The sequence below is a fragment of the Helianthus annuus genome, chromosome 11 (assembly GCF_002127325.2).
Source record: "Helianthus annuus cultivar XRQ/B chromosome 11, HanXRQr2.0-SUNRISE, whole genome shotgun sequence".
Taxonomy (NCBI): Eukaryota; Viridiplantae; Streptophyta; class Magnoliopsida; order Asterales; family Asteraceae; genus Helianthus; species Helianthus annuus.
The window spans coordinates 185178717-185192936 of NC_035443.2; the positions used below are offsets into that span (position 1 = coordinate 185178717).

Below are 14220 nucleotides of genomic sequence, written 5' to 3' on the forward strand. Positions count from 1 at the left end.
TCCGATCTTCTTTGATTCTCAATGGTCATAGGTATGAGGGAAAGATTCCCAAAAGCAAGATAGAAGCCGAACGATTAGCAGCACTCATTGCCATTCTTCGGTGTATAGGTATTTTGGTAAACCTGAGATCGAGCGTGCATATAATTTCTATCGATTTAGTTTATCTTATTTAACTTATGTATGTGATTTTCTGATTCTGAATTTGGGGTAGATATGGCAGACATTGTTAATGTCAAGTTGGCGTCTTATCGTGAAATCAGTAGGGTTAAGGAAACGGGAACATCAAGATGAGGTGGCCATGAGGCTAGGAAACGAAGACGAAGAGTCAAGTATTTACCCTCTTAAAACCTTTCGTCTATGGATTTTGATTTCCTGTTTGTAGGAAAAACTGGATGAAGTAGATGGTTACGCATGGGGAGAGGCGTTACTGTCCACCTACTACTATGCGATTGAGAATAAGAAGAAATCTGTTGATGCCAATTGTTGGCCTCTTTTGGTAAGACTGTAAGACAGCCACTTTTTGGTGAGACTGATTATAGTTTGAATGGTCTAAAACAATCGGACCATTCAACCATCCCCCTTCCCCTTCTCCCGCCTACTCCATCTCCGATCGATCACCATCTGCCTGCTTGCCGCCACCTGCTCCTCTCACCTCCGACTGATGCCGACTCCTTCTACCTCCGACTGACGCAAGCTCCTCCCACGTCTGGCCTCCGTCCAATGCCGCCTCCATCTTCCAGTGCCAGCCTCCGGCCAACGCCTACTACTTCCAGTGGTAAGAAAAACCGATTTCCCTTTTCCTCCATTTTTTCGATTTCTTTTACCTTGTTTGCAAACAGGAAAAGCAAAAGTATTGTACCAAGTTTGAAAATTGTATGTTAAATTCAAGTAATTTAAGGCAAATTATATGCATTTTTTTTCTTCAGATTTTGCCTATTGAGATTCTTGTTTTATCAAATTTTGTCAAAGTTTTGAATTAGGTTCTACATAAGTACATTTTGCTTATTCATCGATTTAGTTTATCTTATTTAACTTTTGTATGTGATTTTTAGATTTTGAATTTGGGGTAGATATGGCAGACATTGTTATTGTTAAATTGGCGCCTTATCGTGAAATCAGTAGGGTGGGTTAATGAGATGGGAACATCAAGATGAGGTGGTCATGAGGCGAGGAAACGAAGACGAAGAGTCAAGTATTTGCCCTCTTAAAACATTTCGTCTATTGATTTTGATTTCCAGTTTGTAGGAATTTGGTTGTGTGTGAATTTCTGCTAGTTTCACTAAACCTCGATACGTTCGTATGAATCACCCCTCGTGTTAATTTGGTGAAACTAGCTGAAATTCACACACAACGAAAATCCTACAAACTAGAAATCAAAATCCATAGACGAAAGGTTTTAAGAGGGTAAATACTTGATTCTTCGTCTTCGTTTCCTAGCCTCATGGCCACCTAATCTTGATGTTCCCGTTTCCTTAACCCTACTGATTTCACGATAAGGCGCCAACTTGACATCAACAATCTCTGCCATATCTACCCCAAATTCAGAATCTGAAAATCACTTACATAAGTTAAATAAGATAAACTAAATCGATACAAATCGATGAACAAGCAAAATGTACTTATGTAGAACCCAATTCAAAACTATGACAAAATTTGATATAACAAGAATCTCAACAGGCAAAATCTGAAGAAAAAAAATGCATATAATTTTCCTTAAATTACCTGAATGTAACATACAATTTTGAAACTTGGTATAATACTTTTGCTTTTCCTATTTGCAAACAAAGTAGAAAAAATCGAAAAAAATGGAGGAAAAGGGAAATCGGTTTTTCTTACCACTGGAAGGAGTAGGCGCTGGACGGAGGCTGGCACTGGAAGATGGAGGCAACGTTGGACGGAGGCCAGAAGTGGGAGGAGCTGGCGTCAGTCGGAGGTAGGAGGAGCCGGCGTCAGTCGGAGGTGAGAGGAGCAGGTGACGGCATGCAGGCGGATGGTGATCGATCGGAGATGGAGTAGGCGGGAGAACGGGAAGGGGGAGGGTTGAATGGTCCGGTTGTTTTAGACCATTCAAACTATAACCGGTCTTACCAAAAAGAGGTTGTCTTACGGTCTAACCAAAAGAGGTCAACAATTGGCATCAACAGACTTCTTCTTATTCTCAATCGCATAGTAGAAGGTGGAAAGTAAAGCCGCTCCCCATGCATCTACTTCATCCAGTTTTTCCACAAACTGGACTAGATAATTATGGACGATATAATCATTACTCATGGGAGTAACAAAGCCGACAATTACTATCAAAAGAAGGGCAATCAGCTGTTCCTTGTGTTCTTTACTTTGGGCTTCTACTATTTTCTTCAAAGTGGGCACGTTCACTTTCTCATTTCTATCAAGTGAAATGAACACTCTTTCAAATGCCTCTTTATCCCGGCTGGTTTATGAAATTACTGCCTTTCCATCAATGGGCAAACCGGTCAAATACAAAATGTCCTCAAGTGTCACAGTTAAATGATGGCCATTTATCTTGAAGTAGTGGTTCTCCCTATCATATTTCTTCAATAACAAAGATAGTAGTGTAGTTGGAGTATGGGTTGTACTTGTGAGCCGCAACAACCTTAGTAGACAGTGACCATCCCCTTTGCTATCAATGATCTGATCAACGACTCTCTTTTAAATGCAGGGTCTAATGAATTGTAGATTGTCCCCAATGTACCAACTTTTCCGGTTGCTCTGTACCGAGACATTTAATCTGTAGTACCTAGCAGTTTGAAATCATGCATCAGACAAAAACTTTTAATAAACAAGAATTACACAACAGGAATAAACTGTAATTTGCAGTAAGAAATCCATTACAAAACATTTGTGGCTATTATAATTTCAATTAAAAACCATTTACAGATCATTCTCATTTGTAGCTACAGCATATTCAATTTGAAAACACTGTTGCCCATTTCCATTCCATTGTTGCCTATGTCCATTTCGTGACGGTTTCGACAGCGCCTCGTTCCACTATTTGGTGAACGAAACATTAGTCGGTTTGATCCGTTTTTGTGTAAAAATCGATTTGTTAAAACCGTTTTGTTAGTAATAATTTAAATCGTAATTTAACATTTTTTAGAACGAAAACTCAAAAAGGTTATTGTACCATACCTTAGACCTTGTTTGGACGAAATCGAGAAGCATTTTATTCGAATGAACACTCCAATGTCAGTATCTTCTTTGTTTGGCCTCCAAGTTTTAGGTGTTATTCGGTTGCTAATCATGTATCAGTTTAGCCTAGTTATGTGAATGTTTTTTTTAATTGCATTTTCACTTTCCCTTAGTCCTAAATTACTAATCAACTATTTGATACATCGCAGGGGAGTGGTGAACCCACCACCTTTTTGAGTTTTCGTCCTAATAAAATGTTAAATTACGATTTAAATTATTACTAACAAAAATGTTTTAACAAATCGACTTTTACACAAAAACGGATCAAACCGACTAATGTTTCGTTCACCAAATAGTGGAACGAGGCGCTGTCAAAACCGTCACGAAATGGAAATAGGCAACAATGGAATGGAAATGGGCAATAGTGTTTTCTAATTGAGTATGCTGTAGCTACAAATGAGAATGATCTGTAAATGGTTTTTAATTGAAATTATAATAGCCACAAATGTTTTGTAATGGATTTCTTACTGCAAATTACAGTTTATTCCTTTTGTGTAATTTTTGTTTATTAAAAATTTTCGTCCAATGCATGATTTCAAACTGCTAGGTACTACAGATTAAATGTCTCAGTACAGAGCAACAGGAAAAGTTGGTACATTGGGGACAGTCTACAATTCATTAGACCCTGCATTTAAGAGAGTCGTTGATCAGATCATTGATAGCAAAGGGGATGGTCACTGTTTACTGAGGTTGTTGCGGCTCACAAGTACAACCCAGACTCCAACTACACTGCTATCTTTGTTATTGACGAAATATGATAGGGAGAACCACTACTTCAAGATAAATGGCCATCATTTAAATGTGACACTTGAGGACATTTTGTATTTGACTGGTTTGCCCATTGATGGAAAGGCAGTAATTTCATCAACCAGCCGGGATAAAGAGGAATTGAAAGAGTGTTCACTTCACTTGACAGAAATGAGAAAGTGACCGTGCACACTTTGAAGAAAATAGTGGAAACCCAACGTAAAGAACACAAGGAACGGCTGATTGCCCTTCTTTTGATAGTAATTGTCTGCTTTGTTACTCTCGTGTGTGATGATTATATCGCCCATAATTATCTAGTCCAGTTTGTGGAAAAACTGGATGAAGTAGATGGTTACACATGGGGAGCGGCGTTACTGTCCACCTTCTACTATGCGATTGAGAATAAGAAGAAGTCTGTTGATGCCAATTGTTGGCCTCTTTTGGTAAGACTGTAAGACAGCCCTTTTTTGGTAAGACCGGTTATAGTTTAAATGGTCTAAAACAACCGGACCATTCAACCCTCCCCCTTCCCCTTCCCCTTCTCCCGCCTACTCCATCTCCGATCGATCACCATCTGCCTGTACACTGAAGAATGGCAATGAGTGTTGCTAATCGTTCAGCTTCTATCTTGCTTTTGGCAATCTTTCCCTCATACCTATGGGTCGTCCGTATTATAAACGCCCTGGTTCTAATAAGGCAAGTTTTGGAATGACTATTGTATACTTTTTTTAATTATGTATATTCTTAACGATTATTATTTGATAGGAAAACGATATCATTGATAGTAAATTTTACTCATTTGAGGATGAACTCTGGCTCTGTCGCTGTGGACGTGATTTTTGCCGCACCGCGTTTCGTAATGGACAAAAATATAGGTGTTGTTGTGTTAGGGTGAGAATTTCAAGGGCTATTATATTCAAGTATGTTTGTTTATAGTGTTGAATTAACTATTAAGTTCATGTGTGCCTGGGCAGGGAGGTGATGCTTGCAAGTTCTTTACGTTGATCTCGACCACCTGGGGTTCCACTTCCCCAACACATTGTCAGTCTCCTTCCAGCCCTTCAAGCCGAGGTTCTCAGTCAACCATTGGATAGCCTTCACATCCCACTCCCCCGACTCAATCACAGTCTTCCCGCTCTCCTTCCAGTAGTCAAGGAGCAAGAATGAGTAGAAAGGAGTTGCTTTTACGATCTCTCCAAGTGCCTCAATCAGCAAATGATGCCTACGTTGCTCTTATCGAAGAATTTGCTAGCTGTAAACTAGAGGATGAGTAGCTTACTAAATACGGTGAGGCGGGGAATAGTTTGCTGACTGTGAACCCAAGTTTAATCTTCTATCTCTTTTCTCAAAGAAATAGAGAGATTAGTCCAGTAGTATTTCATGTACTGCATATACAAGCATCTTGATACCATTTGTGATTCTCTCTCCCTAGCAACTTGTTTATACATGATCTGTGTATGGCTATTGATGCAAGTAAGTGTGGTGGATAGGTGAGTATATATGTTTGTTTTTCGACGACCGGAGACTAACAACTTTAGGGTTCTGTTGGTCAGGGTCCATTGGTGGCCAATATGTCAATAGCTGGGACTGCCGGTGGTTATTTTTTAAGTTGGGAATGTTGGCGGCCAACGACGAATAGTTGAGATTATTTAAATCTGGGCTTTGCAATGGTAAAGAACCTGACTGAACCGAACCGGAAGCGAACCGGAACTGTTTAATGTGAAATTTAAGAACCGGAACCGAACCGTATTTTAACAGTTCTGGTTCAATTTGTAACCAGATTAAACGGTTCTTGTGTAAACGATTTTCGCCGGAACCGGTTGTCCATTAAATCCTAAAAAAAAAACACTATCTTCGCGTACTGAAATTGTTTGATTCGGAAACTAAAAAGAAAAAAAATTGGAAATATCAAGTAAAAATACAACAACATATCGCAACAATATAAAGTACAATTAATAAGAGATCATCAGCTATCCTAAAATACAGTTAAAGAGAAAGCATTTAACATTAAAGTATCATTAGGTATTAAACAAAAAATCATTTAAAAATTTAAGTTGAATATATATATATAGGAGACCGTTAAAATGAAAACCACCTACAGTTGTAAGAACCATGAGAACTACACCGTATGGGCGAGTTGGACCAATTTTTTTTTTCATAAACGTAGATGCGTGTATTATAAACACATTTGTAAAAAAAATGTCGTGTGTGTAGTTTTGAGCACCACAAGTTTGTGTTTAAGGGTAAAATTTACGGTACCCGTAAACACAAATTTGTGGTGTTCAAAACTACACACACGACATTTTTTTGGAATTTTTTTTACAAATGTGTTTATAATACACGCATCTACGTCTATGAAAAAAAATTTGGTCCAACTCGCCCCGAATCAAAAAGTTCTCATGGTTCTTACAATTAGAGGTGGTTTTCATTTTAGCGGTCCCCTATATATATATATATATATATATATAGAGGCATGTTAACGTACAATGGATCTTATCGTACAAAAAGTATGCGATCATCCCAGCTGTACGATCTGGTGCAAATTCACTCTTGAACATGCGATTTTGCGGAAAAGACCAACATGCGAAATTGCTTTATATACCAACATGTGATTTCATCATATTTACCGACATGCTAAATTGCTACAAAAAAATAACATGCGATTTCATCAAAATTGCCAACATGCGACTTCCAACATGTTTTTTTATAACATGCAATTTCACAATCGCGTACGAGCGTACGATAAGACCTATTGTATGTTACACTTTTCTCTCTCTCTCTCTCTATCTCTCTCTCTCTCTCTCTATATATATATATATATATATATATATAGGGAGCCGCTAGAATGAAAACCACCTCGAGTTGTAAGAACCGCGAGAACTACACCCCACGGAGCGCCGTTCGCCATGGTTTATTTTACAAGTAGATTTGTATATTATAAACACGGCCGTAAAAAATCACGGCGAACAGCGCTCCGTGGGGTGTAGTTTTTTACACCACAAGTTTGGTGAAAAAAAAGAAAAAAGAAAAAAAATTAAAAAACACCAAACTTGTGGTGTAAAAAACTACACCCCACGGAGCGCCGTTCGCCATGATTTTTTACGGCCGTGTTTATAATATACACATCTACTTGTAAAAAAAATCATGGCGAACGGCGCTCCGTGGAGTGTAGTTCTCGCGGTTCTTACAACTCGAGGTGGTTTTCATTCTAGCAGCCCCCTATATATATATATATATATATATATATATATATATATATATATATATATATATATATATATATATATATATATATATATATATATATATATCAACTTGTATTCTTTCAGCTTGAATATATCAGTCACTTTGCATGCATGTAGAATAAAAATTCAAATTAGAATTCATAATAAATTTCATTTTGTAGTGTTTCTTGTCGTTGATCATTATCTAAGACCATCCACAATCAAATATCTAACTCTATCTCTATAATTACATTAAAAACACTATATTTTCTCTTAGTTTTTCAATTCAACGATATTTTTTATACTTTTATCTTTACCTTTTCTCTCTTCTCCACTCATAGCCACTTTTATAAAATATTAAAAAATTATAGAGATGAACAGTCACATGAGCATTTGTTAGAAGGGTGGCATGGTGCCAATAAGCGTGGGGTGGGACGGGGTGTTGAAGGGTGACATAACGTGACACGTGGCATACACTTTTTATACAAATCTGCACATGAGCAACTAAGTCTTGCAACTACTACCTGCACATGGGCAACTAAGACTTGCTCATGAGCAATTATAACCTGAACTACCCAAAGGTCGTCTATAAGGTCACAACGATGGACAAGTGTCAAGCAACAGATCTATTATCGATTCCTCCGGCTTATGTAAGTTAATGATCATTGCTAGAATGAATACCGAATGTAACGAATAACCAGATTTCAGATGTAGCAAAAATCACACACGACCTATGGGAATCACATAGTTGAACAAAAATTTACCATTAAATATATAAAAAGTAAACTATATATTTAGTTATTATTATAATTGTTATTTAGATATCCTAAGTTAGGATAACGCTTAGTTGTTTGTTTAAGGTTGCAACGAAATGGTTATGGTAACCGTCATACCGGTTCAACAACCAACAAATCCGCCATTTCCTTTTGTATATATATTCAAACCCACTGTAACTTTATTTTTTACCAAGAAGATATTCAATAAAATATCATTCCAATTCGTTTTGTATACTCTCTGTACAAACACACACACAAAATCACAAACACGAATACGATGACGATGATGATAACGACTTTCGTCAATATGTGGTATCAGAGCCCATGGTTGGAAATCGGAGAATTACTATCAGAATTACATGATCCCGGGAAGTGACGGCTGATAAAGATGAACAGCGGACAAGGAAACGGACGAGAAATAAACAACGATCCCGATTATATAAGTCCGTGATTATGCGCGATTGCAATCCTGAAACAAGAGATTGCAATAATGGAATTGCAATACGAAATTGCATTACTGGAATACGAATCGGGACGTCTCGAAGATAACGGAGATAAAGGGGAAGTCATAACACCGAAAGAAGAGAATTCAATGATACCAGAAATTGAATTCGAGAAACAGGCAATGAAGAAGACAAACCCGAAAGCGGAGATGAGATGGCCGGAAAAAAAATGTTTTAAATAAAAATGATAAGATACAACAAGACAAGGACGATTATTATGATAGAAAAGACGACAAGGATACAGAATTGAGCGAGAAATCGGTAGATAACCCAAGACATCACAAGAGAAAGAATACATATTATAGTGATGTTTTAAAAGATGATTGTGAACAACATGAAAGCAATCGGACACAAAGAATCATGATAAAGGATGTGAACGACGAATGGGATGATGCCCTGTTTTTTAAAGAAGTTTATACAAAAATTACTTCTGCAAATAAATCCGAAAAGATTATACAGAGAAGAAAGAAAGATTTAGCGACGAACTTTAGCGACACAGAAGAGAAGGCTTTAGAGACAGAAGAAGAATTTTTGGCGACAGAAGAACTATTAGTTTCAGAAAGAAGATTTAGCAATCCGGATGACGCAAATTTCTGGAAAACGCACGGGAGAAAACAACAAAGACAAAGACGTTATTGCTATCGACAACCGGGACGCACGATTCATCACGGATACATTAAAGAAAAGAATGAAGACCTATGCATGATTACTCAAGAACATGAAGACAACTACACTTCATATTTGTTAGGAAACTGGAATGCGGTTAAACATTATATAAAGCGAAGGAGGTTTCACTATTCCCATGATTAACCTAGTTTAGTTTAGGGGCATGTGTTAAATATATATAAACTAAACTATATATTTAGTTATTCTTATAATTGTTATTTAGATATCCTAGGTTAGGATAACGCTTAGTTGTTTGTTTAAGGTTGCAATGAAACGGTTATGGTAACTGTCATACCGGTTCAACAACCAACACAACAGCCGTTTCCTTTTGTATATATAGTCAAACCCACTGTAACTTTATTTTTTACCAAGAAGATATTCAATAAAATATCATTCCAATTCGTTTTGTATACTCTATGTACGAACACACACACAAAATCACAAACACGAATACAATGACGATGATGATAATGGCTTTCTTCAATAGGTATGCATGTGCAACTTCTACTTGCACAAGGGCAACTACACCTACACATTGGCAACTAGGACTTGCAACTACTACTTTGCACAAAGGCAACTACACATACACATTGCAATTACAACCTGCACATAGGCAACAAAGACTTGCCCATGAGCAATTATAACCTGAACTACCTAAAGGCCGTCTATACGGTCACAACGTTAGGCGTGTGTCAAGCAATAGATCTATTATCGATTCCTTCGGTTTATGTAAGTTAATGATTACTGAATATGATTTCCTTTCCCCTTTCTCATTCATTTACCAAACTATATATAATATACAATGTGTGACTTATAATAGGAAATAACCAATGACAGCTAATTACACGTTAATTACAACATAATTATCGGGATCTCTATTCTACCCCCGCAGTCGAAACGGGAGGAGATCGGATGCTGAGACTGGAACTGAAGTCTTCAAAGAGATTACAAGGTAGCCCCTTCGTGAAGCTGTCCGCAATCTGATATCGAGAGGGGACATGGAGAATCCTGACTTGACCGCGTTGTACCTGTTCACGGACGAAGTGAATATCAAGTTCAATCTGCTTCGTCCGTTGGTGCTGAACCGGGTTTCCTGAGAGATAGATGGCGCTTACATTGTCACAATAAACCAGTGTGGCACGTGTCAGAGGGTGATGAAGCTCAAGAAGTAAGTTTGGTAACCAACAAAGTTCGGCAACTACGTTTGCGACCCCACGATACTCTGCTTCTTCACTGGATCTAGAAACCGTTGATTGTCTTCTCGAGGACCAAAAGATGAGATTATCACCAAAGTAAATGCAGTAGCCACTGGTGGATCTGCGTCTATCAGGGCAACCGGCCCAGTCTGCATCTGTATAAGCAAGTAAAGATGAGGCTGAGGTGTGTCCAAGTGTGAGGCCGTATGTAATTGTGCCCTTTAGGTATCTGATAATTCGTTTAAGGGCATTCCAGTGGTCGGTCCTCGGAGCGTGCATGTGCATACATATCTGTTGCACAGCATAGGTGATATCCGGTCGTGTGAATGTCAAGTATTGAAGTGCTTCGGCTAGACTTCTGTATAGGGTAGGATCGTGGAAGGGTTCACTCGAGTTGGCGCTTAGTTTAGCATGAGTGTCGACTGGGGTGAACACCGGGTTGCAATTCTGCATATTGGCACGCTTAATAATGTCAGTGGCATAAGACTGTTGAGATAAGAACATATTATTCTTGTTCCTAGTGACCGAGTTGCCCAAGAAGAAGCTGAGAGGGCCGAGATCTTTCATGGCAAATTCAGAAGCAAGCTTGGCCATGAGTTGTTTGCGAAGATGGTCAGAAGAGGTCACAAGGAGAATGTCATCAACATAGAGGAGTAGAAAAGCGGTGTCATGGCCACTGTGGAGAGTGAAAAGAGAAGCATCACATCTGCTGTGGTGAAAACCCAACGATAAGGCATAGTCGGTAAACCGCTGGTACCAAGCACGCGGTGCTTGCTTAACCCCATAGAGTGATTTTCGGAGTAAGCAAACATGATTAGGAAAATCTCGGTTTCGAAAACCCATAGGCTGGTGCATGTAGACAGTCTCGTGGATGTTCCCGTTGGAGAAAAGCGTTTGTGACGTCTAGTTGATGTACGGACCACGAGTTTGCTAAGGCCAATGTTAAAACGGTCCGAATCGTGGCTGGTTTTACTACCGGACTGAAGGTCTCCCTGCAATCTATTCCCAGTTGTTGTGTACGCCCATCACACACTAAACGTGTCTTGTACCGTTGCAAAGTACCATCTGATTTAAATTTGTGTTTAAATAGCCAAATGCTTCGTATCATGTTCATGTGTGGTTCACGAGGTACTAATTCCCACGTACTATTTTTAATAAGTGCATTATATTCGTTAGTCATGGCGGAGTACCATACCGGTATAGACAAGGCATCGGATGGGTTTTTGGTAATGGGGTGATAGTATTGGTGGGGGCGGAGGTTTGTAGATTCAGGTGCTTTTTTCGGTTTGACAATGCCGCTCATGGAGCGGGTGTGCGTCGTTCGTGTGGTCGGTGGTGGAGGGGGTGTTGGTGGAGCGGCAGGATGTAATGAGTGTGTTTGCGGTGTTGGGTGGGATGGATTAGGAGAGACTGGGTGTGGTTGGGCCGACCCAACAGGTGTTGTTGGGCCGTGCGTAACGGGAGGTGGGGATGGGATTGGGAGAGGTGAGGGGGCTGGGCTAGGCTCAGTATATGTGTTGGCAGAAGGGCTCGGTGAGGAGGGGGTGGATGGAGGTGAGGTACGTGATGGGTGGGTGTTGGATGTTGGGTGAATATGAGACCAAAATAGAGGATTAAGGTGGTCGTTGAGGAAATCGTAAGTAGGTGGTTTTGAGAAGGTTTGTTTGTAGAGAAAAGTGGTTTCATCGAACGCGACATGACGACAGATGATGATTTGGTGGGTAATAAGGCTTAGGCATTTGTACCCCCGGTGTGTTGGAGGGTAGCCTAAAAAGACACAAGGTTGAGAACGAATGTCAAGTTTATGTGTGGAAGTAGACGGGGTGAGAGGATAACAGAGGTATCCGAAGACACGTAGGTGGTCAAATGTAGGGGTGGTGAGATAAAGGAGTTCAGTTGGGGATTTTGGCTTGGTTGGTTTGTTAGGAAGAAAGTTTAAAAGGTAAGTGGCGGTTTCGAGAGCGTGATGCCAAAAATGGTTTGGTAAGGAGGCGTGGGCTAGTAACGTACGGATCATGTTGTTTATGGTGCGGATTTTTCGTTCGGCTTTACCGTTTTGTGAGGAGGTGTAAGGGCATGAAAGACGGAAAACCATTCCATTGGCGTTGAAAAACTGTTGAAAAGAAGCATTTACATACTCCTTCCCATTGTCGCATTAGAATGTTTTTATGGTTCGTTCAAATTGGGTTTTTATTCGTTTTGCAAATTGGTGAAAAATAGTAAACACTTGGGATTTTTTAGCGAGAGGAAATGTCCACAAAAATCGGTTAAGTCGTCTAAGAATAATATATAATACCTATGTCCCCCAGAGCTAACAATGGGAGAAGTCCATAGGTTGCTATGAATCATGTCAAATGGTTGTAAAGTGCAAGAAGTAGAAGAATGAAATGGCAATCTAACACTTTTACCAAAAACACAAGACTGGCATACTTATTTTTAAACTTGTTAAAGTCAATGGAACATGAAGTTTTTAACGAATGTAAAGATTGTTGTCCTGGGTGAACAAGACGTTCATGCCAGAGTTGTGAGGAAATAGCTGCAAAGGCTGATGGTGGTGAACCGGCGGACCCAAGCACGAGTGGATATAGATCACCGCTGCTATTGCACCTGAGGATAGGGGTCCGGGTCTTGAGATGCTTCACAAGAAAACCAAAGGGATCAAATTCAACAGATACGGAATTGTCGGTGGTAAATCGACGAACAGACACAAGGTTTTTAAGCAATTTAGGTGAGTAAAGGACATTTTTTAGAATAAGAGGTGGGAAGGGCTTGGGTAAGTATTTGGTGCCTTGTCCAAGAACTGGTATGGTATCGCCATTACCAACAATTATATTTTTGTTAATGCAATTATTAGAAAAAGTGTGGAAATCACCTTGCTCGTTTGTCATGTTGGTGGTCGCCCCAGTGTCCATATAAGGTATGGGATCAGATTGCTGCAGGGACATGGTGTAGAGGGCTTGTTCGATATCCGTGGGAGCATACGCAGTATGATAAGCTTGATTTGGCCTGGGTCCAAGTATGCGTTGGGCTGAATTATTGGGCTGTTGCTGTTGATGGCCTGTATGTGGATATGGGCAAGGGGGACAGGCCCAAGAAGGCTGTTGTTGGGCTTGGGGGACATGATTCTGTAAGGACCAATTGTTGGACCATGGTGGCTGCCAGTATCCGCTATGTGGAGGAAACCATGGGGCGTGACCACGACCTGAATTCCGACCGCGACCACGGCCTCGGGAGCCACAGCCACGACCACGGTGACGTTCAGATGCGGCGGCGTCTGTACGATGATCAGAAGAAGGCGATTTGGATGTTCCGGCGGCAAGGGCAGTACCGGCAGTCTTGGATGCTTGGAGTGCTTGTTCGGCTTTTCGGGCTTCAACTTGGACAAGTTTGGAACGTGCCGTATAAAACGACGGAAGGGGCTCTTGCTGTTGTAAGATTGTGGCGATGCCCTCATACGATTCATTTAAACCGGCAATAAGCTGAAGTACCAACCGTTCATTATCCACAGGGGCGTTCACATTTGCAAGCTGGTCTGCGAGAACTTTCAATTCTTGACAATAAGCTGAGACACTTGAGAACCTGTCCAGCCTAGTATTCGAAAATTTGTGTAGCAAATGAATGGCGCGGGAACTCTTGTTGTCCTGAAAAATATCTTCAATGGCTTTCCAGGCAGCGTGGGCAATCGTGTTGGGTTTAAGAATGGTGTGAAGTAGGTCGTTGGATATGGTGCCGTATATCCACTGACGATCCCAATCGTCATCAATTTTGAGAGCATCTGCTGTTTTGCCATCGGTAGAAGCAGGTTGTTTGGAGGCAGGTGGAGGAGAAAGGTTGTCGGCAACAAGACAAGTCTGACAATGAATTCGAAAAAGTTCCGACCACGAGCCATATTGGCCGGATT

General features: G+C 40.1%; 1 protein-coding gene across 1 annotated transcript; it reads right to left on the minus strand.

Annotated features, from left to right (window-relative positions):
• Positions 1-9998: 9998 nt before the first annotated feature.
• Positions 9999-11174, minus strand: LOC110888972 (uncharacterized mitochondrial protein AtMg00810-like). Its single transcript, XM_022136464.1, has one exon. The coding sequence runs from the start codon at positions 11172-11174 to the stop codon at positions 9999-10001; it is 1176 nt and encodes a 391-aa protein (XP_021992156.1).
• Positions 11175-14220: the final 3046 nt, after the last annotated feature.

Bases quoted from the DNA above. Each gene is read 5' to 3' on its own strand.
- LOC110888972 (XM_022136464.1), bottom strand. From the start codon at position 11,174: ATGCACCAGCCTATGGGTTTTCGAAACCGAGATTTTCCTAATCATGTT.